The sequence below is a fragment of the Brassica rapa genome, chromosome A01 (genome assembly GCF_000309985.2).
Source record: "Brassica rapa cultivar Chiifu-401-42 chromosome A01, CAAS_Brap_v3.01, whole genome shotgun sequence".
Taxonomy (NCBI): domain Eukaryota; kingdom Viridiplantae; phylum Streptophyta; class Magnoliopsida; order Brassicales; family Brassicaceae; genus Brassica; species Brassica rapa.
The window spans coordinates 890,667-914,370 of NC_024795.2; the positions used below are offsets into that span (position 1 = coordinate 890,667).

General features: G+C 33.9%; 6 protein-coding genes across 6 annotated transcripts; 3 read left to right on the forward strand and 3 right to left on the reverse strand.

Annotated features, from left to right (window-relative positions):
- The first annotated feature begins 231 nt into the window (after positions 1–231).
- Positions 232–1,627, forward strand: LOC103862886 (red chlorophyll catabolite reductase, chloroplastic). Its single transcript, XM_009140630.3, has 2 exons — positions 232–629; positions 857–1,627. The coding sequence occupies exons 1-2, from the start codon at positions 282–284 to the stop codon at positions 1,472–1,474; spliced, it is 966 nt and encodes a 321-aa protein (XP_009138878.1). The 5' UTR covers positions 232–281; the 3' UTR covers positions 1,475–1,627.
- An 84-nt stretch (positions 1,628–1,711) lies between these two features.
- On the forward strand, positions 1,712–3,189 carry LOC103862975 (calcium-binding protein CML19). The gene is made up of 7 exons (XM_009140741.2): positions 1,712–1,897; positions 2,004–2,133; positions 2,205–2,241; positions 2,328–2,355; positions 2,447–2,599; positions 2,696–2,798; positions 2,914–3,189. Exons 1-7 carry the CDS (start codon positions 1,895–1,897, stop codon positions 2,976–2,978), a joined length of 519 nt encoding a protein of 172 aa, XP_009138989.1. The 5' UTR covers positions 1,712–1,894; the 3' UTR covers positions 2,979–3,189.
- A 1,561-nt stretch (positions 3,190–4,750) lies between these two features.
- LOC103863158 (methionine aminopeptidase 1D, chloroplastic/mitochondrial) lies at positions 4,751–6,961 on the forward strand. The gene is made up of 8 exons (XM_009140947.3): positions 4,751–4,979; positions 5,088–5,157; positions 5,495–5,723; positions 5,864–6,067; positions 6,150–6,221; positions 6,296–6,375; positions 6,450–6,547; positions 6,614–6,961. The coding sequence occupies exons 1-8, from the start codon at positions 4,871–4,873 to the stop codon at positions 6,805–6,807; spliced, it is 1,056 nt and encodes a 351-aa protein (XP_009139195.1). The 5' UTR covers positions 4,751–4,870; the 3' UTR covers positions 6,808–6,961.
- LOC103863070 (patatin-like protein 3) lies at positions 6,874–9,667 on the reverse strand. The gene is made up of 7 exons (XM_009140845.3): positions 9,255–9,667; positions 8,982–9,169; positions 8,727–8,913; positions 8,322–8,483; positions 7,899–8,201; positions 7,146–7,321; positions 6,874–7,060 (listed from the first exon to the last, which is right to left on the reverse strand). Exons 1-7 carry the CDS (start codon positions 9,393–9,395, stop codon positions 6,994–6,996), a joined length of 1,224 nt encoding a protein of 407 aa, XP_009139093.1. The 5' UTR covers positions 9,396–9,667; the 3' UTR covers positions 6,874–6,993.
- A 1,283-nt stretch (positions 9,668–10,950) lies between these two features.
- Positions 10,951–13,932, reverse strand: LOC103863246 (patatin-like protein 1). Its single transcript, XM_009141039.3, has 7 exons — positions 13,570–13,932; positions 13,150–13,331; positions 12,530–12,716; positions 12,228–12,389; positions 11,750–12,052; positions 11,492–11,667; positions 10,951–11,417 (listed from the first exon to the last, which is right to left on the reverse strand). The coding sequence occupies exons 1-7, from the start codon at positions 13,699–13,701 to the stop codon at positions 11,342–11,344; spliced, it is 1,218 nt and encodes a 405-aa protein (XP_009139287.1). The 5' UTR covers positions 13,702–13,932; the 3' UTR covers positions 10,951–11,341.
- Positions 13,933–15,378: 1,446 nt separating this feature from the next.
- Positions 15,379–23,412, reverse strand: LOC103863326 (patatin-like protein 1). The gene is made up of 7 exons (XM_009141103.3): positions 17,928–23,412; positions 17,520–17,701; positions 16,788–16,974; positions 16,511–16,672; positions 16,069–16,371; positions 15,812–15,987; positions 15,379–15,693 (listed from the first exon to the last, which is right to left on the reverse strand). The coding sequence occupies exons 1-7, from the start codon at positions 18,063–18,065 to the stop codon at positions 15,615–15,617; spliced, it is 1,227 nt and encodes a 408-aa protein (XP_009139351.1). The 5' UTR covers positions 18,066–23,412; the 3' UTR covers positions 15,379–15,614.
- Between the last annotated feature and the right edge of the window lie 292 nt (positions 23,413–23,704).

Below are 23,704 nucleotides of genomic sequence, written 5' to 3' on the forward strand. Positions count from 1 at the left end.
CGGTTTAGTGTATTTTGACGTCTAAACTATAATTTTTGTTTATAGATTATTATATTAATTTTTATAATAAATTTTGATGTTTAATATATGATATTTCGTGAATTTTTTCTACTTTAAAATAACACGCTTTTTAATATTTTTTCTTTATTATGTAATTAGTTTTTGTAGATGACAATTGGCAAAATATCTTTTTATACTTTGAGAAAGTGTAAATAATTCTAAAGAAGTGTGTAATATAAAGAAGAAAGCTGATATTTACTCACAGCCACATATAATAAAAGATGGCGATGATATTTTGCAACACTCTCTACTCTTCTTCTCCGTTTCTCTCGCCGGTACCTCCGATACGATCAAAACCGTCGCGATTCTCAAACAGACTCACCGTTCAAGCTCAATTCCAGTCCATGGAGAATCAAAACGATCTTCTCCTCCGTCAGAAATTCATGGAGTTTCCTTACGTCTCGCCCACGCGCAGGGAGCTAATGGTTGATCTCATGTCGACGCTGGAGGATCGCCTCCACTCTCAACTCCTTCCCTGCACCCTCCCTCCGGACGTACGGAACTTCAAGAACCCTAACGGTTCCGCCGAAGCGTCTCTCCATATCAGATCCGGCGAGCAATCATCTCCGGTATAGCTTCGGTTTCTCTGTTTTAGGGTTTTAGATTTGGATGTTAATCATGATTAGGTTAAGGAACCGAATCTTTAATGTGCTCTGCATGCTGGTTTTAGAGTTTCAGTTGCATGATTCAGACAGAACCAGAGTTCAGTTTTGTAATGAACTGAAACATGTAATAATGTCTCCTTTTTAATATAATTTTCCTTTACAAAAAAAAAATAATGTCTTTTTTTTTTCAGATTGATTTTGTTATAGGAAGTTGGATACACGTCAAGATTCCGACAGGAGTGTCTCTCAACATAACAAGCATCTCTGGATTCCTAAACTCGTCAACAGAAGCTCCAAACTTCGTGGTCGAACTCATACAGAGCAGTCCCACGTCTCTCGTTCTCATCCTCGACCTCCCTCATCGCAAAGACCTAGTTCGTCACCCTGACTATCTCCAGACCTTTTACCAAGACACCGCTCTCGATACTCATCGTCAGTCACTCCTCAAGCTCCCCGAGATCAAACCCTACGATTCGCCGTCTCTCTTTGTCCGCTCTGCTTTCTCTCCCACAGCTTCGATGCTTAAAATCGATGCGGAGGAAGGGGAGAGGCTGGAGGAGATCTTGAGGGATCATGTGAGTCCAGCTGCTACGCAAGTTCTTGAGGTTTGGTTGGAGCGTTGCGCGAAGGAGGAAGGAGAGAAGAGAGTGGTGGGAGAAGAAGAGAAACTGGAGCTGGAAAGAAGAGATAAAAGCTTCAGAAGGAAGAGCATAGAGGAAGATTTAGATTTACAGTTTCCGAGAATGTTTGGAGATGAAGTTTCTTCCCGTGTTATACACGCTATCAAAGAAGCTTTCGGGGTTATCTAGGTTAATCATCATTGTGCTAATATACTAGTTAAACAATATTTATCTGTTACAGTCTCTGGTTTTACAAATCTAAAGATCGACCCGTTTACACAATCGCGGTGTCCTTTAGATAATGTTATATATATTTTTAAAATATTTTATTTGTTTTGAGTATCTGATTCGAAGAGAAATACACACCAACGAAGGTTTTGTTTTTAGCGCCAATATATCGTTATTAAACAAACTAGTGAAAGGAACAAAAACGTGCAATATTTGAAGTCTTTAAGCTAATCGCTTTCAAAATAGCTAATAATCAGACAAGAAGTCTAGTCATCTCTGGTCATCTTTATCTCATCAAAGACCAAATTACAAAAAACCATCTTAATTAATTTCTTCATATTTGTCTGATCATATCACATCCTGTTCATTCCCACACAAGAAATGGTTAGTGTTTTTTTTTTCTTGATTGTTCCTTAGTTCCACATCGTTCAAGTACAGAAACAGCTTAGATTCTTCTGCTTATTTTGTTCATCGGTTCTGTTTACGGCAGGCAAGTTTCGCGTCCGGAGCAGCACAGTTCAGAAGAGGTCTGAAAACTAAAGGGAAGACTTATGGATTGACCAATCAAAAGAGAAGAGAGATCAGAGAAATATTTGATCTCTTCGACATAGACGGTTCAGGTACGTATTAAACCAGTTTACCCAAATCTAAATCAGAAGCACATGATTTTAGTCCTTCATTTCACATGTAGGTAGCATCGATGCTCGTGAGCTCAACGTTGCTATGAGGTCAGTGACAATTTTTTCTACTTAATTATATAAATTTCTTCAAGTTCTAGTTAGCACTAAGAAAGATTATCATCATCTGCTTACAGGTCTCTCGGGTTTGAGATGACTAATGAGGTTTGTTTTCTATGAAAACTATAGTTTTCACTCTTCTATATATGATATATTCCATTTATTTGTTGTATATGTTTCTTGTGAATGTGTCTAGCAAATAAACGAACTGATGGCAGAGGTGGATAAAAACAATAGCGGAACAATAGATTTCGAAGAGTTTGTGCATATGATGACAACAAAATTCGGAGAACGAGACTCTAAAGATGAATTGTCTAAAGCATTTAAGATCATTGATCACGACAACAATGTTATAATCCAAACCTATCTTTCTCCTAATTAATTTATCATTCATTTCTTTTGTTTTGAGTAATGTTTGACTTGTAGAAGTTTTGAAATGTTTTAGGGAAAGATTTCACCTCACGATATCAAGCAGATCGCGAAGGAGCTAGGAGAAAATTTCACAGATAATGAAATAGAAGAAATGATCGAAGAAGCAGATCGTGATAGTAAGTGAAAACATATGTCTCTCCAAAGTAGTCATTTGTAATCAAGTTAAGTTTTTTGTTTGTGATTAATGAAACCCACTTAAACACCAATTTGTCTTTGTCTTAACCAACACAGAAGATGGAGAAGTTAGTTTGGAGGAGTTCATGAAGATGATGAGGAGAACTTCTTACGGCTACTAGAAGAAATAACAATAGTATTGCTTGTGGAATATATTAAGTTAATTATATAATAAAAATGATTTGTCGTAAATAAAGAAGTTTGAAGTGTGTTTTGCGAATAAAAATGTAATCATGTTGTAACTACATCCATTATTGAGAACATGTCAGATGTCTCATAAAGAAGTTTGAAGTGTGTTTTTTTTTTCAGATTTCAAATATATTTAATTTTTAATAACTAATTATAATAACATATATGTGTGATTTTTAAGAATGTCATATTTTCAAAATTAGCAAAGCCATGGAGGCTACACTAACAAGAAAGATACTCCAAGCAGCAAGAACAAAATCATTGTTACCCCCCAATACAAAAACCTGCATTTTCAAACTACCAAGTAATTGAGATTAAAAGATAGAATTATCTTATTAGAAGCTGTAAAATTTGATGAAAATGTTTATGTTCTATACTTTTTTCAAACTAAATGAATGAGAAACAACTATAATGTTTTTTTTTTCATTTTAGCCGATTTAATATTGTTGGTTTGAGGGACATAAGGTTTTAGCAGCTATTGCTCAAAAAGCAACTGAAATCCAGATCAATGCTAGTGGTGGAAAAAATGATTTTATCACTTTTTTTTTTATAGGAGAAGAAGAAGAATGAGAACAAGAAACATTTGAGTTTGGAATGAAGTCTCAGTCTTGTGTATATATTTAGGGGTTTTTGATTGAAAAGGGTTATAACTTGATCATGTTACTTTTGAACTAATTTGAATCTTTACTAGAAAAACATGGTTGGGCTGAATTGCATACACTTTTTCCAACATGAATGTTCTTTGATTTAATAGAGTTTAAATGTATGAATTCTATCTCTAACATTCTATATATGATTGCCTAGTTTATGTAATGTCGACCCGAAATGTAAGCGGTGCGGGAGCTCAGAATCTATCAATCATCTCTTGTTTCATTGCCCATTTGCGAGAGAGGTTTGGAAGCTATCTCCACTCGTTGGTAATTTTGAAGTGAGCGGATTGACAGATTTGAGAGCAGATTGGGATGAGTTGCACCTAAGCAATGCCTCCCGCCTACCGGAATAATGTCCACCCCTCTGATCCCCTGGATATTTTGGTCGTTATGGAAAGCTCGCAACAAGTATGTCTTTGAAAATTATGCAGGGTCTCCTGCTGATACCCTCTTGCAAGCGATTTGTGCAGCAAGAGAATGGTCTATGGCACAGGAAAAGGATGGTACTATCCCCCTACGAGCCTCCAAACCACCTTCCCTGGAAACAGATATTATAGCTAGATGCCTAGATCGGATGCGGCTTGGTCCGCTACAACAATGACTGCGGGACTCGGGTGGATTCTGATGAACCGAGAACAGAGGACTTTGTAGAAGAAAGGTATGAGGGATATCTACTCGGTCATTGTGGCGGAAGGATTGGCTCTTAAGGAAGCGGTGACAACATGTCGACTCCAAGATATCAAGGAAGTGCGGTTTGAATCAGATTCAGCGCAACTTATCTCTGCTATTAATAAGAGAGACTCGCCACTGGAGCTATACGGAGTTGTTGAAGACATCCTGATACTAGCCAGCGCTTTCGACACTTTTGAATGGATTCCGAGAGAGAGGAATAATGAGGCTGATAGACTTACTAAGAATGTTTTGTTGTTGTATGAACAAGAGGTGGTTGTGGACGATTTAATGCTCCCACCAAACTAAGTTAATTATGAATAAATGGTAGTTGTGACAAAAAAAAGATTGCCTAGTTTATGTACAAGATATACCATATTGGGTGAGATAGCTAAGCCCATTAAAAGCCCATTATTATTCGAGCCCACATTAAAATTAGATAGAAAAGAAAGTAAGTGGCTACGCCGAATCGGAAAACCAAAGCTCGCCGCCGTGAAGTAACAAAAATGGCGACCGCGAAAACTCTGCAACCAAGAATCATCTCTTCCTTTCTCGGAAACAGCAACTCTATTCGATCAACGCAGCCTCTTCCACATCTCTTCCGCTTCCATTTAGGTTCTTTCTCTCTCTCTATTCATACTTCTACCACTACTAGTTAGCTGAGCAGAATTTTTATTACAAAAAGATTAAAACTTTCGAGTTCCCCATATTGCTATTTTACAGGAAGAAGACATGTTTCGATGCAATTGTCAAGAACCTTGTCTGGATTAACCAATCTTCTGTTTAATACAAGGTACAGTACCATAGATGTTTCTTTAGGGCTGTTCGTTTGGTTGCCGCAGGTACCGGCGGCAGCGGCAGCGGCAGTGTCAACATTCTGCGTCAACTCTTGTTCGTTTCATTGACGCAGGAAGTTGCGTCTGTCGCCCGTCCTGCGGCTGACACCGATAAAACCTGTGGTCGCGATATAATATGCGGCAGCGTCTGCGAAACGAACAACAACCGTCTTCATTGACGCTGACGCCGAAACTTGCGGCAACCAAACGAACAGTGCTTTAGTGTACTCTGTTTTATAGCATAGAGACTATGTATTGTTGTTAACTTTGTTGTTGCTGCTGCTTTGTCTAAAGAAACGTTGACGAAGTGATTGATGGCAAGAGAAAACGTCTGAAACCAGGACACGTGTCTCCTCGCCGCCCTGTCCCTGCCCACATAACCAAACCTCCTTACGTTGAGTCTTTTAACGTCCCCGGTATCTCGAGTGGACTTGAGATTCACGACGAGGACGGTGTAGAGAGGATGAGAGCTTCTGGGAGGCTCGCAGCTAGAGTTCGTGAATACGCTGGGACTTTGGTTAAGGTACAATGAAATATTAAAATTTTTGAAGAAAATTACATAGACATATGTCTAAGCATCCAAATTTGTAAAAAAAATAATTTTTTTTAATTGAAATCTTTACTAAATGGCCCTGTTTATTTTTATTTTGGTCTGTTTGGCAGCCGGGTGTGACTACAGATGAGATTGATGAGGCGGTTCACAACATGATCATCGAGAACGGAGCTTATCCTTCGCCACTTGGCTATGGAGGTTTCCCTAAGAGTGTTTGCACGTCTGTGAATGAATGCATTTGCCATGGCATCCCTGATTCACGACCGCTTGAGGATGGAGATATAATCAACATTGATGTCACAGTTTATTTAAACGTAAGTTGTCTCTTCTTCGTCACTAGTTAAGTTAAGTAAGGTTTACTTCGATACTTATTGTTGGTGTATACACACTCTACAGGGCTATCATGGTGATACTTCAGCTACTTTCTTCTGTGGAGATGTCGACGAGAAAGCTAAAAAGCTAGTCCAGGTATATAACCAATTCAAGTTTTTTTTACTATATAGTTTGATGAGATTTTTATACTTGGAGTGTGGTTGGTGTAGGTGACTAAAGAGTCTCTCGACAAAGCTATATCGATATGTGGACCTGGTGTTGAGTACAAGAAAATCGGCAAAATCATTCAGTAAGAGACTAATTTCTCTAAGCAATTAGTATTTTTAATTAATGAGTATCTCATCAAATCAAATCTTTGTGAAGTGATCATGCAGATAAATATAAATATGGAGTGGTTAGACAATTTGTAGGCCATGGTATTGGTCGTGTCTTCCATGCTGATCCTGTTGTTCTACACTTCCGTAAGTTTTTTTTTTTCCTACTGCTTATGTTCACATAGTTTCTGAACTTCTTCGTCTTCTTAACAGGGAACAATGAAGCTGGACGTATGGTTTTGAATCAAACATTCACCATAGAACCGATGCTGACCATAGGAAGCAGAAAACCGGTTATGTGGGATGATAATTGGACCGTGGTTACAGAAGATGCAAGCCTCTCTGCGCAGTTCGAGCATACTATTCTTATAACCAAAGATGGAGCTGAGATACTCACCGACTGTTAGAAAAAATTGATTCCCAAGTTTGTCTCAGATTGATCTTTATTGGATGGAATACAAAACCAAATGGTATGTATGAAAATCACACTCATATATTCAAATATTCTTTTGCTCACAAAGTAAAGTGAATATTACACAAACAAGATACAAACAATGAGTATTTAGAGATTGTTTTTGGGTACAATAATAACATCAGGTCTTGAGTTTATGATATCTTGATTCTCTAAGTTTCCTTTCTTCTGACAGAATCTTTGCAACCCTGTAGTTAATTAATTAATTAGCAGTGTTACATAAGTAGTAAACTTGGTTTCTCTTTTAATATTAAAAGAAAAGAAATAATGAACCTTTTGAGAGCTTCTTCGTTGGTAACGTGATCAGAGATGGGTTCGTAATGGCCAGTTTCGAGATTGACACGAGACACATTTTTCTTCAGTAAAGCTTTACCAACTTCAACAAGACCGTCCATGTTCTTTTCTGTCGATATGTCCACTGATCCTATGTCACCCTTCAACGTATCGTCCTGTAATAGAAAACATATATAAAATGTAATTTCTTTTAGCATTTTTAGGTCCATAAATTGACCTTTCACTAAGGGTAATATTCTTTTTGTTATTATTATTTTATTTGTTTGATTAGTGTTGCGTACAAGTAAATACCATATAGACCAACCTTTACATCATTATTCTTATTCATTGGCACTTGTTTTTTTTTTTGAACAAATGGCACTTGTTTAGATAACATATTATATAACCAAGAAGGTCTGAATTTTGAACAACTCAAATTAAATTGGGTAACTTCTTATTATATGAGCAAAAACTGTTTTTGAAAGTTTTCATTGTAAAAACCAATGATTTTCGACAAAAGTTTTGTATTTTTCATTAGAGATAGCTACAAAAGGTTGTTTTTAAAAGCTAGAGAAGGTTATTGCCTTGTACACTGATTTTTTTTAGTATAATTTAAATATTTTCCTTGCAACTTTTTTCTTTAGAATAGATTAATAAAATCCTAATTTTATAACAATATCGAAAAAATTGTCATGCAAAAAGCTTTTTTCAAAAAAAAAAAAATTTGTCATGCAAAAGGGAAGAGAGACTCACATCGATACGTAAATAATTCGTCTCGGAATGAAGAGCTTGAAAAACAACACAGCTTTGGTAATCAACAATATCTTGAATGGCTTCATTGTAACAATCAATAATTGGACTCGAACCATCTGCACAGATCCAGCTCACCAGTCCCCATTTTGACGCCATTATCGCATCATACTTCTCTTCATTCCTTATCGAACCTGTCCCAAGCGATATCACCACAACCCTCGTGTAATCCAATGGGCTTATGTCTCCCATTGCTGGATTCTTTTTCACTATCTGCTTTGTCACTTCCGCAATCGCACACAGCGTCTACAACATATAAACAACATAACATGACCAATAGATAATTAGAGTTTTAGGTTGGAAACTCATATAACTTTGCTTATCAAAAAAAAAAAAAACTCATATAACTTAATAGTCTATATATACCGGGTTATTGGCAGCGATGCCACCGTCAATGAGGTTATATTCATGTTTGTTTCCTTCATTGTCTTCATTAGTGAACCGATGAGCCGGGAGATAAGTTGGTGCGGCTGATGTGCTTAGGCATATATCTGATATTTTCGCGTCAGTAACTCGACGGCTCACCGCCTATATTTGAAACATTAAATCAATAAAAATGATGTATAAGCAAGTGAAATATTGGTCTACGACTTCCAAAATTAAAAAGAAATAATTTATTGGTCTACGACTTCCAAAATTTAAAAAATAATTAACATAAATACATGTCTTCAATATTTTTTTAAATATTTATTTATTAATTGTTTATAGCCTTCAAAATTTTATTATCAGCTCTATGCATATACACATAGACGGATCGATGTTGGTGTATACCTGGTAAGAAGAGAAGATAACTGGTTGGAGTTTCTTGATGTCAAAGCAAGGTATGACAACGTTTGTCAAAGTTTGAGTCAGTCTCGTGTCTCCCAGGAAATCTTCTATTACTTCTCTTAAGTATTTCCCGTTGTACTTTGGTCCTCGTACAAGTCTCACCAGGATTTGAGCCCAGGCAAACGCCCCTCTACACGTTTTAGAAGTTAACATGTTAGTTATATCAGATTACCAAACGCAAACGCAAAAGGCACTTGCCGCGGGTGTGGGAAGATTTTAGGGCAATGTTTGCGATAAAAAGGGACGATTTCTTTGGCCGCAAACAAAGGGCGGTTGCGGTTAGTTTTATCCGGTGCGGTCAACATCGCCACTATCAAACCTCCAGTGCTCGTCCCGGAGATGACATCGAAGTAATCCACAAGCCTTGCCTCCTCACCGTCCAATTCCTGTGTATAGATTAAAATATTTTTGTTACATTATGAAATTGAGACGATATCCTAAGATGACTTATTTAGATTCAAGTAGACATACCTGGAGTTGTGATTCGAGGTAAGCTAAGACAATACCGGGAATGATCCCACGGACTCCACCACCATCGATGCTAAGGATCGTCACATGTTGTCCGTGGGAAGGAGAAAGATAGCATAATCTTCTTTCTGAAGAGAAAGCCATGATTATTATTTTTTTTGTCTCCTAACCTCGTTTTTAATAATCTAAAAACAAAGCTTATTATGTCTTCTGGCTAAGTGATTAACTTCTCGTCCGGTTTTCAAGACGGAGATGGTTAAAAATGTGGTGAAACACTGAGAACTACCGTTACGGATGAAACACAAACCCATATTTATAGAAAGAGATGTATATGTTAAAGCCACTCTAGTGTTGGATTTTTGTGTGAATCTAATGGGAGATTTCTTGATTTGGAAGTTACACTTAAGGTTACTTTATAGCATGTCACGTTACGCACATGCTTCTATACTGTAAATGACAACTGTTTTTCCATAAAAACAGTTAATCGACATTCATTCACACAAATTATAAGCAAAAGTCACCTGAACATATATATATATATATATATATATATATCAAAAAGATATATATAAAATATCTAAGGATAATAATCCGCTATTTATGAACATTTCATCTTTAAGGGATCTTTTTATTCCTCAGTGCTCCAAAATTATGAACTCTTTGCTTAATTTATGTTATAAAAAATTGGGTTAACATCCTGAAATTGCTATTTTTGTTGTTTGAATCAGGGTGCTTAAACAAGTATATGTGAGATATTTTACCAATAGAACAAAGCAGAACTGGGTAATGAGATTGTCCAATAAAACATTTACGTGTAGAGACAACGAGAACCACACTTTTCAGGCAAATGTAACCGCTACACGAAACAATAAAACTTGCCTGAATTATGGATTTGGAATGGTTACGGTTAGTCATGAACTTTTTATGTATGCGTAATATCCTTTTTCCTCAGGAAATTTATATATAATCCAAAACTAGAGTTGCAAGTTGAAATAAATATTGGATATGTCATTTATAAAAAAAATATTGGATATATCATACATCTATTTTTTCTAACAATATGATATATCATATATCAAGGGTAATAATTAGTAAAAAAAAAAAAGTATTTGCTGCTTGCATAACTTTTACATAAAAATCAAAATACTAAGCAATAAAAGTCAAAGTTTAATTTGAAGTCCAGGTTTTAAGAATATGTTTAAAGTAATGCATGCTGTTTATGAGTTTGAAATAAAGTTCAACTTTCGACAAATATATGATTTGTATATTTGGTGTTCTTGATCTGAGGATGTCTGGTTTGTTTTATATATACTTGATAGTATAATTGTCTATATGTTGAAGTTCAAGTGTTCAACAACCAAGTAATACATCGATTTCTTTTACAAAAAAAAAAAGTAATACATCGATTTTCAGTATTTTATTTCTGTCCATGCCGTAGTACAAAATGCATACATGGTCCACGTTTGCGTGGGATATCCGGCCGTACGTCAAATGTTTTCGCGTTAATTACAAAACGAAATACAAATTTAGTCTTAATCATTCGATATTACCTTACCCATCCACGCCCTCCTATGCAATTCTTCACGTATCTAGTTTCCTTTAATTGACCTTTTAATTTTTTAATTAGTACCTAATTAATTTTATGATAAAATAAGTGATTCATACTCTTTGGCGTGTAATATACATATATGAGTTTTCTTATGACCGTTTTAATAGATACGATTAATTAATAGCTTTGGCGTATGACATTTATATATGAGTTTTCTTATGAATGTTTATTTTTTGGCCACGGGTCATGAAGGGGTCAAGTTCTTGAACACTGAACATCCCTTAAGAAAGTTACAATTTTTGTACGGATTATATATAAAATCATAGACTAGTCAATTTTGATATTTGTTGAACAATATGAAAGCAATGTAATTTCATCATAGAGAAGAAAAACACATGAGCAAAGGATAATCAAAGTTGTCTTATACAGTAAACCTATTCTTAATTACTACTATTAATTTTATCTTTACTATTATTTGTAAAACAAATTATTCTTTATGCAACTAATCACAACAAAAGCACGAGCGATCATCAAGCTGCATTCAACTTGATGAAACTTTATGCATTGCGTCGCTTTGCATCCTTAATTTCCTTTCATCCGAGAGAATTTTCGCAAACCTGCATTTTAACCATTACTCAAACGATGCGATGACAATTGATCCAAGAATCGATCAACAAAATTTGAAATTTACCTCTTGAGTTCTTGATCATTGGTGACATTTCCAGGGACAGGTTCATATACACCAGTGTCGATGTTCATCTGCACAACTCTGTTTTTCAGCATCTTCTCTCCAATTATCACAAGATTCTCTAAATTGGATTTTGTTGCTAGGTCCATAGAGCTTGCATCTCCTTTCAATGTATCATCCTGCAAACAATTTACGCATAAAAATTGCGTAAATTAAATTATTAGTAACAAATTGTAATTTATGTTCATGTGTCGCTCTCACATCAATTCTGAGATACTTGTCCTCGGATTGTCGGGCTTTGAACACAACAGAACTGTGGAAATCAACTATGTCGCGGCTTGATTCCATGGTAATGTCTAATATAGGAGTAGATCCGTTGTCATATAACCAAGATATGATTCCCCATTTTGCAGCCTCTCTTGCGCTATACTTCTTCGCCTTTTGTGCAGACCCTGTTCCTATCGACACAACGAGAAACTTGTTGTAACCTAATGGCTTGAGCTCACCCATGTCAGGATTATCATTCACAATCTGCTTAGTGACAGCTGTCATGGCCAGCAGAGTCTATAGCAAAACCAAACACAATAAAATTTGTTACATGTCTTAACACTTACCTGACTAAATACTCTCCAAATCTTCAAAATGAAACCTAATTAATAAAGTAAAAAAGCGTTTTTTTTTTGCATTCTTCTCCGATTTTTTTTTCAGTATCTAGAAACTGCTAAGGTTGTGTGTTTACCGGATTATTAGCAGTAACACCGCCATCAACTAGGTGAAACTCAGACGTCTTGCCTTGAATATCTTCATTTTGAAAGTAATGAGGAGGAAAGTAAGTAGGAGCAGCCGATGTTCCAATGCATATGTCTGATATCTTGACGTCCAAGCTAGGGTCAACCAATGCCTTCAGAAAGACGTTACAAAGAAAATTAACTATTACTGTTAGCTACTTAGCTTGATGTTGATGAAACAATAACTTTTGATTATATAGTTTATAACTTTATATACGTGTTATTTTAAGAAGAGAGATGAGTAGGAAATTACCTGGTAAGAGGAGAAGATGGTGGGTTGTAGTTTCTTCATGTCGAAGGTAGGTATGACAACGTTTGTGATTGTCTGGTGAAGTCTTGTCTCTCCAAGAAGATTATTTAGTAGATTTCGTAGATACACTCCATCGTATTTTGGACCAGACAAAAGCTTTGGAAGCTTAGGTAAGAGAGCAGCCAATCCTCTGCATTATTCACTAGAATGTCTTTTATATATCTCAACGTGGAATTTTATATAAATGACAAGTGTTCATTGGAAAAATGAAATAAAATTTCCAAAATTATCCTTTCTTTGTGTTTTATTTTATAGAAGTTACAAGCTTTTTAACACGTTTACGTTGAAATTTACAACATACAGTGTTGTTTTTTTAATTACATTGTCCCAGTATTTGTTGTCAACTTGTCATATATCATTATAAACTGTAAAATATAAATGGCAAGGTAAAATACAACGATTGTCTCTACTAGTGTTTTTATTTATTTTTATTTCGTAAAGAACCTCCAATATATATATATATATATATATTTTTTTAATACGTTGAGCATACCTATACGTTTTTTAAGCTGTAAAATTTATGATTGGAGTTTATGATATATAATTGTATATTATTTGCTTACCCGGGCTGTGGAAATATTTTGGGAGAATGTTGAAGATAAAACGGAACAATGTCCTTGGCCGCGAAACGAGGGCGTCCGGTCTCGTCTGGTACAGTTAACATGGCCGTCATGAGGCCACCGGTGCTAGTTCCGGCTACCACGTCGAAGTAATCTGCTAGCCTCATGTCTTCTCCATCGAGGGCCTTATATATATACCGGCAAAATTGAACAATATAAGGTATATGAATAGCTCGAAAATATAACCAGAAAAAAGGAATTTTATAGTTGAACTATCTTGGAAGTAATCTATATAATTTTTATTCTGCTGGTTATATGTTTGAAAATTATGTAGTTGAACTATCTATATATTAAATATATGTAATATGGCATATATATTTGAAAAAAGAAAAAAACAAGCATAACATATAATCAATTACAAACCTGAAGCTGCTCTTCTAGATACGCAAGGATCACTCCGACCATAATTCCTCTGACTCCACCGCCGTCGAGACTGAGGATGGTTACGAGTGATCCGCGAGACGGCGGTTTGTTTTTCTTGCAGGACGAGTGCATGATAGATGAACGATCTTATTTATTAAAAAGAAGAAGATTATAAATCAAATTTGGTGAATATTTCGGACGTGAAGATCGATGCGTCGATGCTATGTCTTTTCTTGTATGTTTGTATATATATATATATATAAATGCAATTTTTTTTGTTTGAAACTAACATGCAATTTTACGTGTCAAGGATTCTAGGAAATAATTTTTTTGGTCAAACTTTTCTTCATAAATTTCGAGCTAATCAGGCTTGTAGTTCATTTTTTTTTTTGAATAAGATAATTTGTATACAATTTTCAGTTTCATCGAGCTTGACCTGTCTTAAGTTTAACTTACGGGAAGTAACTGCATATATAAATCTTAATCAAGATTCGAATATTTGCTTTTGTGGACTTTGCATTAAAGAGTCAGCCAGCGAATTCTGCATCCAAAACTTCAAAACTGAATTTGGACTTTTTTTGGATTTGATACGACACATCTGTCCTCTCGGTCCACTATCCGGACTTATTTTAAAGGCATCTGTCAATTCGTTGAGAAGATGATCTCAAAATTAGCTTTTTGTTGTTTTCCTTTTTCCAGCAATATTTTCTTCTCATGTTCATCAAATTCAAACTTTAATTTTATAATGAATGATTATTTCAAAAAAAATTATTCATTTGATTGGAAATTAAATGTCAAGAATCATGACTAGTGATTTATTTGATTTTCTTCAAGCTTAGTTAGTCATGATTCTTACAACAACAAAATTATTCAAACCAAAAATCGCATTACTCATAGTTCTCTCTGAGTAAACACACACAAAGATGGCCGAGTAAAAAACACGCAAAAAAATGCCCAAGTAAACACACACAAAAAATGGCCGAGTAAACACACACAAAGATGACGGAGTATCAGTAAACACACAGAAAGATGGCCAACTAAACACACACAAAGATCATATCATATATTAGTCTTCCCATATTATTGTTTATAACGATCAGTTTGATGGATCTTTAATCATTTTCTCGCTTCTTATTCTCCTTTCATCAGATAAAATTTTCGCAAATCTGCATTACCAAATTGATATCAGACATAAAACAATAAGACGCACAAAAAAAAAAAAAACAAATCAACATCAAACAATGAGATTACTTGCAATCCAAGAAACACATAAACAAAAATTTGCAAGTTCTTTGGAATAAGAAAACATATAGTTCATTTAATTTTCAGTGACGTCGAGCTTGAGCTTTCATAAGCTTAATTAGTTTACTAGAAATGATTCCAATATATAATTTTAGATCCTAATATAAATACTCTCTCTTGTGGACTTTGCATGTGCCAACAAATTTTGCATCCAGAACTTCATAACTGAATTTGGATTTTTGGGATTTGCTACGACACATTTCTCCTCTCGATCCACTATCCGGACTTGTTTTAAAGGCATCTGTCAATTCATTGAGAAGATGATCTTTTGTGGTTTTCCTTTTTTCAGCAGTATTTTCTTCTTCTGTTTCATCAAATTTCAACTTTACTTCTATAATTGTTGATTTAAAAAAAATATATAATTCATTTGACTGGAATAAATGTCATGAATCATGCGTAGTGACTTATTTGGTTTGCTTAAAGCTTAGTTAGCCTTTTATACTAAAATGAAATAGCCAATATTAAGTCCAGTGAGCTTCTCGGTTTAGAGACAGCTTTGTGGTACTGAACCATAAAAACTTAATTATTTTAGAGGATAACAAATATTCAACTTGTTGAAAGAAAAGTACAAAAAAATGTTCAATTAAAAAAAACCACATTATTCATAGATCTTTGTTAAGAGAGATGGCCGAGTAATCACACAAAAGATGGCCGAGTAATCACGCACAAAAGATAGCCGAGTATCACACACACACAAAGATCATTTTCATATATCTCTGTCTTCCACATATTATTCATTAGGATCAGTTTGATGGATCTTGAACCATTGTTTGGCTTCTCATTCTCCTTAATCTTCTTTCATCAGATAGAATTTTCGCAAATCTGCATTACCAAATTGATATCACACATCAAACACTAAGATCCACCAAAAACAAATAAGATTACTTACGACTCAAGTCATAAAACGAAAATTTGGAGGTTTTTTAAAGTTTTAGATTACCTTTTGAGTTCTTCCTCATTGGTGATATTTTCAGTAATGGGTTCATAGACACCAGTGTCGATATTCATATGCATGACTCTGTTTTTCAGCACCTTCTCTCCAATCTTCACAAGATTCTCCAAGTTAGATTTTGTTGCTAGATCCATCGAACTTACATCTCCTTCCAGTGTATCATCCTACAATTAAGCGCACACATACGAATTCACATAAAGTAAACGATCAGTGGCAATTTTTGATATATATGTCATGGCTCTTACGTCGATTCTGAGGTACTTGTCCTCTGATTGGAGGGCTTTGAACAAAACCGAGCTATGGAAATGGATCATGTCACGGCCTGAATCCGAGACCATGTCTAATATCGGAGTAGATCCATCGTTATATAACCAGGATATGATTCCCCATTTTGCTGCCTTTTTTGCACTATACTTCTCCTCGTTTTTTGAAGACCCTGTCCCTATCGATATAACAAGGAACTTATCGTAACCTAGTGGCTTAAGCTTACCCATATCAGGATTGTTCTTCAGAATCTGCTTAGTAACAGCAGTCATGGCCACCAAAGTCTATACAAAAAACACAAATACAAAACACGAGAATTAATTAAATGATCTTGATAAAGATATTGATAACACTCTTTTCATTGTCAATTTATTTTAAAATGTAATATGTGAACATTCACATTGTTATAGGATTGTTTTATACCGGGTTATTAGCCGTGACCGCGCCATCAACGAGGTTAAACTCAGTCGTCTTGCCTTGACTATCTTCATTAGAAAAGTAATGAGGAGGAAAGAAAGTGGGAGCAGCCGATGTGCCAAGACATATGTCTGATATCTTGACATCCAAGCTAGGGTCAACCAATGCCTTCAACAACACGGTGCAAGGAAATTTAACTATTACCGTTAGATTGAGCTATATGAAATAAGACCGTTAGATTCTAGGCAATATGTGTGATTGAGAGAGATGGAGAGGAAATTACCTGATAAGAGGAGAAGATGGTGGGTTGGAGTTTCTTCATGTCGAAGGTAGGGATGACAACATTTGTGACTGTCTGGTGAAGTTTTGTCTCTCCAAGAAGCTTACTTAGTAGCTTACGTAGATACTTTCCGCTGTATTTTGGACCAGACAGAAGCTTTGGAAGCTTAGGTAACAGAGCAGCCAAGCCTCTGCATTTAGAATGACTTTTAATTGCCACATGGAATCATAGTATATGCTCATTAAAGGAAAAAAAAAATCATTTGTAGAGTGCAATCAAGCCGTATAATGTTGTCATTATGTTATGATCTGAGTATTTGCATTTTGTTACAAACACAAAGAAAACAATTCATTTGTCCACAAGCAGATGATTACTTAGGGCCCATTTATTCTATAATGATAAATCATTCATATGTTTTGTATGTTATGCGTATTGCCAAAGAGGATTAAAGAAGTTTAAGTATGAATGAAAGTAAGTTTGTGTTCAAAGAAAAGATAAATCATTCATATATTATTGTTTGTTTGATAAAGTTTATTATTAGATTTTCCATTTTATAACGAGCTAAATCTATTGTTGGTTTGACTACGTAATTAATTTTTTTTTATGTGTATATCCTTAATTTATTGCTTTCTTTACCAAAATAATTGGTTAAAAGAAACATAGAATTTACTCATTTGGCATTTTTAATACTCATTGCCAATCTGTAACTAATATGCATAACTATTGTTTTCTTACTCGGGCTGTGGAAATATTTTGGGACAATGTTCAAGGTAAAAAGGAACAATGTCCTTGGCCGCTAATTGAGGCCGTCCATTCTTGCCCGGTACAGTTAACATGGCAGTCATGAGACCACCGGTACTAGTCCCTGAAACCACGTCGAAATAATCAGCTAGTCTCACGTCTTCTCCATCGATCTCCTATATACATATAATAGTTAATGATACTACCATCTTTTGAGAAAATGTTTAAATATTCACATCTATAACTAATCGCATCTAGAATTTACATTTTAACCGGGCTAAAATAACCATGTTTATGATCACACTATTTACCGTCAGATATATGCTCAAAAATATATATATAGAATATCGGGTACATATGATATAACCTGAAGTTTTTATTTTTGAGAAAGGGCTTTATAACCTGAAGTTGTTTTTCTAGATAAGCAAGAATGACTCCGGCAATGATTCCTCGAACCCCGCCGCCGTCGAGGCTGAGGATTGTTACGAGTTTTCCCCATGAAGGCGGTTTGTTTTTCTTACAGGACGAGCCATCTTCCATGATAGCTGATCGATATCTTTTAAGGTAGAGGATAATAATTCTGATTTTTTTTGTATAAGATTGTTGCAACTGTATATTTGATATGCTTTCTCGTATAGGTATAAATACACAAATTTACGTGTAGGATATTTTCAAAGACACATAATTTATTTGGTGAGACTTTTTCTTCATACATTTCGTGCAATTCATGATTGTAGTTTGTATATTCTTTTGGGGATTGTATTGTTTAATGTAATTTAGAGACTGTCAGTGTCGAGCTTGAGCTGTCATAAGCTTAATTTACGAGTAAATATTGTAATAGATAATGCTAAGTAAGACCGAATATTGTTTTTGTGGACTTTCCAATAAAAAATAGTTACCATGATTTAAAACTCAATTATTTGATTCTTTAATAATTGAGTCTCGTACTTTTGGATTTGTTAGTAGTACACATCTCCCTGCCTGTCCAGACTTGTTCTGACCATACCTGTCATATAATCTGGACTTGATTCTCTGAATTACTTCTAAAACTAATTTTATAACCAATTTGATTTAGCAAAGATATATTAAGTTCATATTTCTTCACTTCCCTGGTTTGCTTTAGGCTTGATTTGTTAGCTTTATAAATAAGAAAAAATGTAAAATCTTTTCTATTTCTTTTATTTAACATTCTTCAATCCATAATCAGATTGGTCAAAAGTCAAAAACATTTGACACAACAAACCTAGCAAAGCATTTGGTTCATATCCGGTTTGATTTATAAACAATGTCGGTTGAGATTGCTGGTTATCTTCACTTACACGTCTATTCCAAATTATCCAATTTTAAATTGGGCTTCATCATTATTTGGGCCTAAATGTTGTCGGCTAATTAAGGGCCTATAAATATGAAAATGGGCATGATCCACTAGTCCACTTTGTACGTTCTTTTTGTAATTACGTTTGCTAACTATGAAACTGTTTTATTTTTTTTGTCAAAGGCTAACTATGAAACTGTTAAAAGGACTAGTGATCATTATAAGTGTACTAATCGCACTTTGCGATTTAAGGGAAGCTGACGTTGACCAATGACCACTGTACTCTTTCCTTATCTTTGGCTGTTCAATCACACCGAGGCATTACAGCTTTATGATAAAGATGTAACTTCCTTCCTTCATTTATTTCCAAGTAGTTTATAACCATTTGTTCAATTATTTAATGATTATCCACCATGTCATAATTACTTTATTTTATATGACATCGTCATAATTACTTTATTAAATTCTCAAATTGTATAAAGAATAAACACATTAACAAAAAGGACCTTAAAAACAGATACCAAACATTCTTTGGGCATAATGATAGAAAACAAACAATTTTTGAAAAAATATGTGATCGAAATAACATATTGGGTCATTGACAAAAAAAATACATATACATGTGTATATTTAGGTTTTGGCATGTAATTTCACTTGCATGCGTTCATAAGTGATAGTGAACATGCGATATACCACGTACGCTAGCCCTAAATGGACCCTATTCACTTGTCTTATTGGACCACAATATTACTTATCAAAAGGGAGAAAAAATTGACCAATCATTGAAAACTTGGGGACCGATCAATGGAAATGAGCTAATTTTATGTGTATAAATGTGGCAAGAAGGAAAAAAGGAGCTATATATAGGTCCAAAATGTTAACTTATATGAGATTACAAAATTCACAAGAGCAAGTTTATGTTTTAGTTGTGTTAAGATCCTCTCATGAAATGTCATGGTTGTACGTTGCTATCAGCACCACATAGGTCAATTAATGGCATGTGATAGGAAAAGGCTAGATGATTATAGAGGCAAACAGTTATGTGGCATCTAATATATTTATTACGTCAAACTAAATAGCATGTTATGATCATACAAGAATGATTATAATAAACTGATTATGTTTTATTTAATTTTATTGATACTCAAAAATTTTGAATTATATTTTGTATAAAGCAAAAACAAGATGATCTATGTATTGGAAAGAGTCCTCGAACTTTTTATCAAACAAATGCAGAGTTTTGTTGAACTTTGGTTTCAAATGTGTAGATGTTATCGTTTAATGTTAGATTTATAGTACAATGCTACAATGTGATAGAAACTGATGGTTTACTTTTGCATCCTCTAGTCGGTCAATGTCACGAGCCTAACTTGTCTATGAGTCGAATTCTCATGTGAGAGATGAATATGTGGACTAATAACTAATAACACCATCGAGAAACAGACAGCATAGTTAGCATGCGTCATAATATCGAAGGTGTTGGATTCGAGTTGTGTATAGAAGATTGAAGACTTTCGAGTAGTAATTGGGTTTGATGAGTAGTAGTATAACTTTACATTAGAACTTTGTTTTTCATAAAAATTTGATCATTACTTTTCTTACAATGTTCAGTTTGTAGTGGTAATGATTCTAATCATTAACTGAATTGTTCTTTTTCTCGTCTCGGATGAGTATGTTAGAGCATTTTAACGCTAGGTTCTTAACATAAATTTCAAAAATAAAATAAAATTAATTAAGAAAAAGGTATGAAAAAGAAAAAAAATGGTTCTAAAACGGTTTCGAAACATACATATGTCAAATATGTCAGTTGGTTATTGCTTTTACTTTTTACAAGAGAATAAAAAGTAAATAAAGTATTATAATATTAATATATTTTTTCTTTTGGTAACTCTTATATTGGTTCTTAACGTTAAAGATGTTCTTACTACTTCTTCTATTACTGTCAAATTAAAATATCTACTTTTCATATAATCTAAATTAAAATTGGGAATGGATACATTACATCTATAAGATTTGCAATATATTATTTAAAAGAGCAAATATTTTCAAATAAAAGAATAATAATCTTGGCACTTATGGAATACTACTGCAAACAAATCTATTCATTTTGGATTCATTCATAGTAATTCACTTTACGTTGAGAATGGTCCATAGAAGAAATATGACAAAAGAAATTTGTCTAAAATGTTTATTAATTAAATTCCGAAAAATTCTTGTTTCGATATTACATATTGGGAAATGAATGACGTCGACGTTTTGTGATGTAAATGCGAACAGGAATTTTATATCTTTGTTTTTCCAATTTGAAGGAAAAATATAAATAAACACAGTTTTTTTCGTCGCCATTTGTATAGTAGCTGACTATAATATTTATTATAAAATTCTAATATAATTCATGTTTTACGTCTTTGATCGTTGGGTTAAGTCTAGGCCCAGGGACCACAGTGTCTGGGTCCAGCCCAAAAGTAAAGCAGAGTAAGAAAAAAAAAAACGGAAAAAAAAAAGCAAAAGGGTATTATTTATGTTCAGTTTTGGAGTTCGGACCATTTGTTTATAGATTGATGCATTACCTTCATATTTTTGTAAAATTGAGATATCTCATTACATTGATTTGGTTATTAATTTTGCATTTATATACCATTTCAGATGGAATGTTCAAGTTTATGATTGTGCAATATATAGTAGAATTTATTGCAATAAATGTGTTATAAGTTTTCTATACCCCCAATACTTCTAACTCTACAGTTTTAATCTTTTTTTTTTGTCACTGAACTACAATTTACATCTTTATATGATACATTTTCCGTTCTCGTCACAGTGTTTTCAGCTGGATGTAAAAGGTGCACTGTTGTAATATGTGTTGGGGTAAATAAAAAACCTTAATATATAAAGAAGAGGAAATAATGATTTGGATGGCTGAGACGCATGCCTTACATTGTATTATCGCTCTTTACGATTGAATGGTGCATGTTCGAGTGGTTTTTTTCTTATAGTTACATGTGCATTCACTAAACATTTTTCTAATTACTAGGAATTTTTTATTGTTAGATCACTGGGTTACATTCTAACTTGATACTCGATCGGTATTCGTGGCTAATTATTTTGTGTTTTATCCTAGCTAGGTATAGTCAAATCATATATATACGAAATTATTTTGATATGATTCTTCTGATATGAAAAATAGATTGTTTCACTAGAGTGTAATAACATGGAAGAAAGTTGAATTCCGTAACTATGTACTGTTTGCATGCATAGAGTATGGCTTATGGGACCCTGCCCACTAGAGAAAATGGAAGTATGAGTTAAAAAGCTAAGTTTTGCTAAGCTTTGTCACGTGCTAATGCTGCTTTAGTAGAATCTGCCAAAGTAGTATCATTAAATCCCGTTTCATAATGTATACCTAATCCACCGTTTCTTTTCTCGTCACTAAATGGAGTATTAATACTACTAATAACATGCATGTTAGTTGATTAAAGTAATCAATTGTATTGATGGTGTAATACTACCACGCCTAGCCTCGGCAAATGCAATCCCTAGACTCTACATATCTTAAAATTTTCCCATTGTTGAAATAATAATTGTAATCACCTTTAAGTATTTTTTCCTTTTTCCTTGGTGTGACATTACCACTTTAATCGAGTTTTCTTTTTGATCTTAGGACCCAACATGTTCCATCTAAATCTGGGTTTGAGCATGATTTGTTTTAAAAGTTTGTTAGCAAATGTTTATAAAAACTTCAAGTAATAAGTAATCAGAAAAGAGTTGTTTCTTTTTTTTTTGTTACAAAGACATTATAATTTTTTTCTGTCCTGAAACTTCTTTTCAAGGATACTTAAATTTGCATAAGTGAATATCCAAAACGCTGTCAATGGGAATGACTGATCAATCTTTACTCTTTGATTTCACATTATCTTAATTACTTCCTTTTATGTGGATCACTCGATATGACAGCATAATAAAGGAGAAATGAAAATCAAATGTGAAAAAGGCATTACAAGTGAGATGTCAGCATCTCTCTTAGTTTTTTTTACTTTATTAGTATTTTTCTTTTAACATCATAATTAACAAGCACGTTATCTTTGCTTTCTCTAAAAGGTATCAGAATTTAACTCTGCAGAAACACACTAGTGTTTAAGTACAGCCTGCATAATTGATTACAAAACAAAAAACTTATATGGTTTAATATAGTCCCTAATCAATTCTCTAATCAATTGGTTATTTATAGTCTCCACTTAAGCTAATCAACAAATGTGAAGATTGACTTGATATATGATATCTTAGATTTAGAAACGCATCTAGAATTTGTTTATATTCCGAGTGACAGCTTTGAACTACTACTTGTATCAGAATACTAGTGACCAATATTTTTGACATTTCCATAGAAATTCCACAAGATATTATCATATCACTCACAATGTGTAAACTCAAAACAAAAAGCTGGAAATCACCAAAGTACTCCACTATTTTTCTTTTTTTTTGTAATTGCTTGGAACATGTTCAAATTTCATAAAATCATTGGAGTAACTTTTTAAAATACAAAAATTTACTATTCAGTTCTGTTTTGAAGCAGTACTAAAAGGACAAAAGGATATACAAAATTTCCAAAATATCGCTTCACTAATTATATTACACTACGAGTAAATAATACTGACAAAAACTTATAATTAAATAATTTGGTTCTTCCATTTTAAGACTGTTTTATTATTTAATTTCTTAAAAAATCGAGTGAAATAAAATAGTACTATTAACTTCTTTAAATGAAAAGATTGAGAGAAAATGAAAGCAGCAAGCCACTAAATACCAAAATTTAATTAAATAAACAGATAGAGAAGAAGAAAAATAAGATAAAGTCGCTCTCTTCCTG

Coding starts and splice junctions, on each gene's coding strand:
- LOC103862886 (XM_009140630.3), top strand. CDS start 282: ATGGCGATGATATTTTGCAACACTCTCTACTCTTCTTCTCCGTTTCTC. Junction 630..856: donor CCGGCGAGCAATCATCTCCG/GTATAGCTTCGG, acceptor TTTTTTTTTCAG/ATTGATTTTGTTATAGGAAG.
- LOC103862975 (XM_009140741.2), top strand. Junction 2,134..2,204: donor CTTCGACATAGACGGTTCAG/GTACGTATTAAA, acceptor TTTCACATGTAG/GTAGCATCGATGCTCGTGAG. Junction 2,242..2,327: donor GAGCTCAACGTTGCTATGAG/GTCAGTGACAAT, acceptor ATCTGCTTACAG/GTCTCTCGGGTTTGAGATGA.
- LOC103863158 (XM_009140947.3), top strand. CDS start 4,871: ATGGCGACCGCGAAAACTCTGCAACCAAGAATCATCTCTTCCTTTCTC. Junction 4,980..5,087: donor TCTCTTCCGCTTCCATTTAG/GTTCTTTCTCTC, acceptor GCTATTTTACAG/GAAGAAGACATGTTTCGATG. Junction 6,548..6,613: donor TCCTGTTGTTCTACACTTCC/GTAAGTTTTTTT, acceptor TCTTCTTAACAG/GGAACAATGAAGCTGGACGT.
- LOC103863070 (XM_009140845.3), bottom strand. CDS start 9,395: ATGGCTTTCTCTTCAGAAAGAAGATTATGCTATCTTTCTCCTTCCCAC. Junction 8,484..8,726: donor TTATCTTCTCTTCTTACCAG/GTATACACCAAC, acceptor TTTCAAATATAG/GCGGTGAGCCGTCGAGTTAC. Junction 8,202..8,321: donor GCATCGCTGCCAATAACCCG/GTATATATAGAC, acceptor TATATGTTGTAG/ACGCTGTGTGCGATTGCGGA.
- LOC103863246 (XM_009141039.3), bottom strand. CDS start 13,701: ATGCACTCGTCCTGCAAGAAAAACAAACCGCCGTCTCGCGGATCACTC. Junction 12,053..12,227: donor GTGTTACTGCTAATAATCCG/GTAAACACACAA, acceptor GTTTTGCTATAG/ACTCTGCTGGCCATGACAGC. Junction 11,418..11,491: donor AATGATCAAGAACTCAAGAG/GTAAATTTCAAA, acceptor GTTAAAATGCAG/GTTTGCGAAAATTCTCTCGG.
- LOC103863326 (XM_009141103.3), bottom strand. CDS start 18,065: ATGGAAGATGGCTCGTCCTGTAAGAAAAACAAACCGCCTTCATGGGGA. Junction 17,702..17,927: donor ATCTAGAAAAACAACTTCAG/GTTATAAAGCCC, acceptor ATATGTATATAG/GAGATCGATGGAGAAGACGT. Junction 16,673..16,787: donor CCATCTTCTCCTCTTATCAG/GTAATTTCCTCT, acceptor GTGTTGTTGAAG/GCATTGGTTGACCCTAGCTT.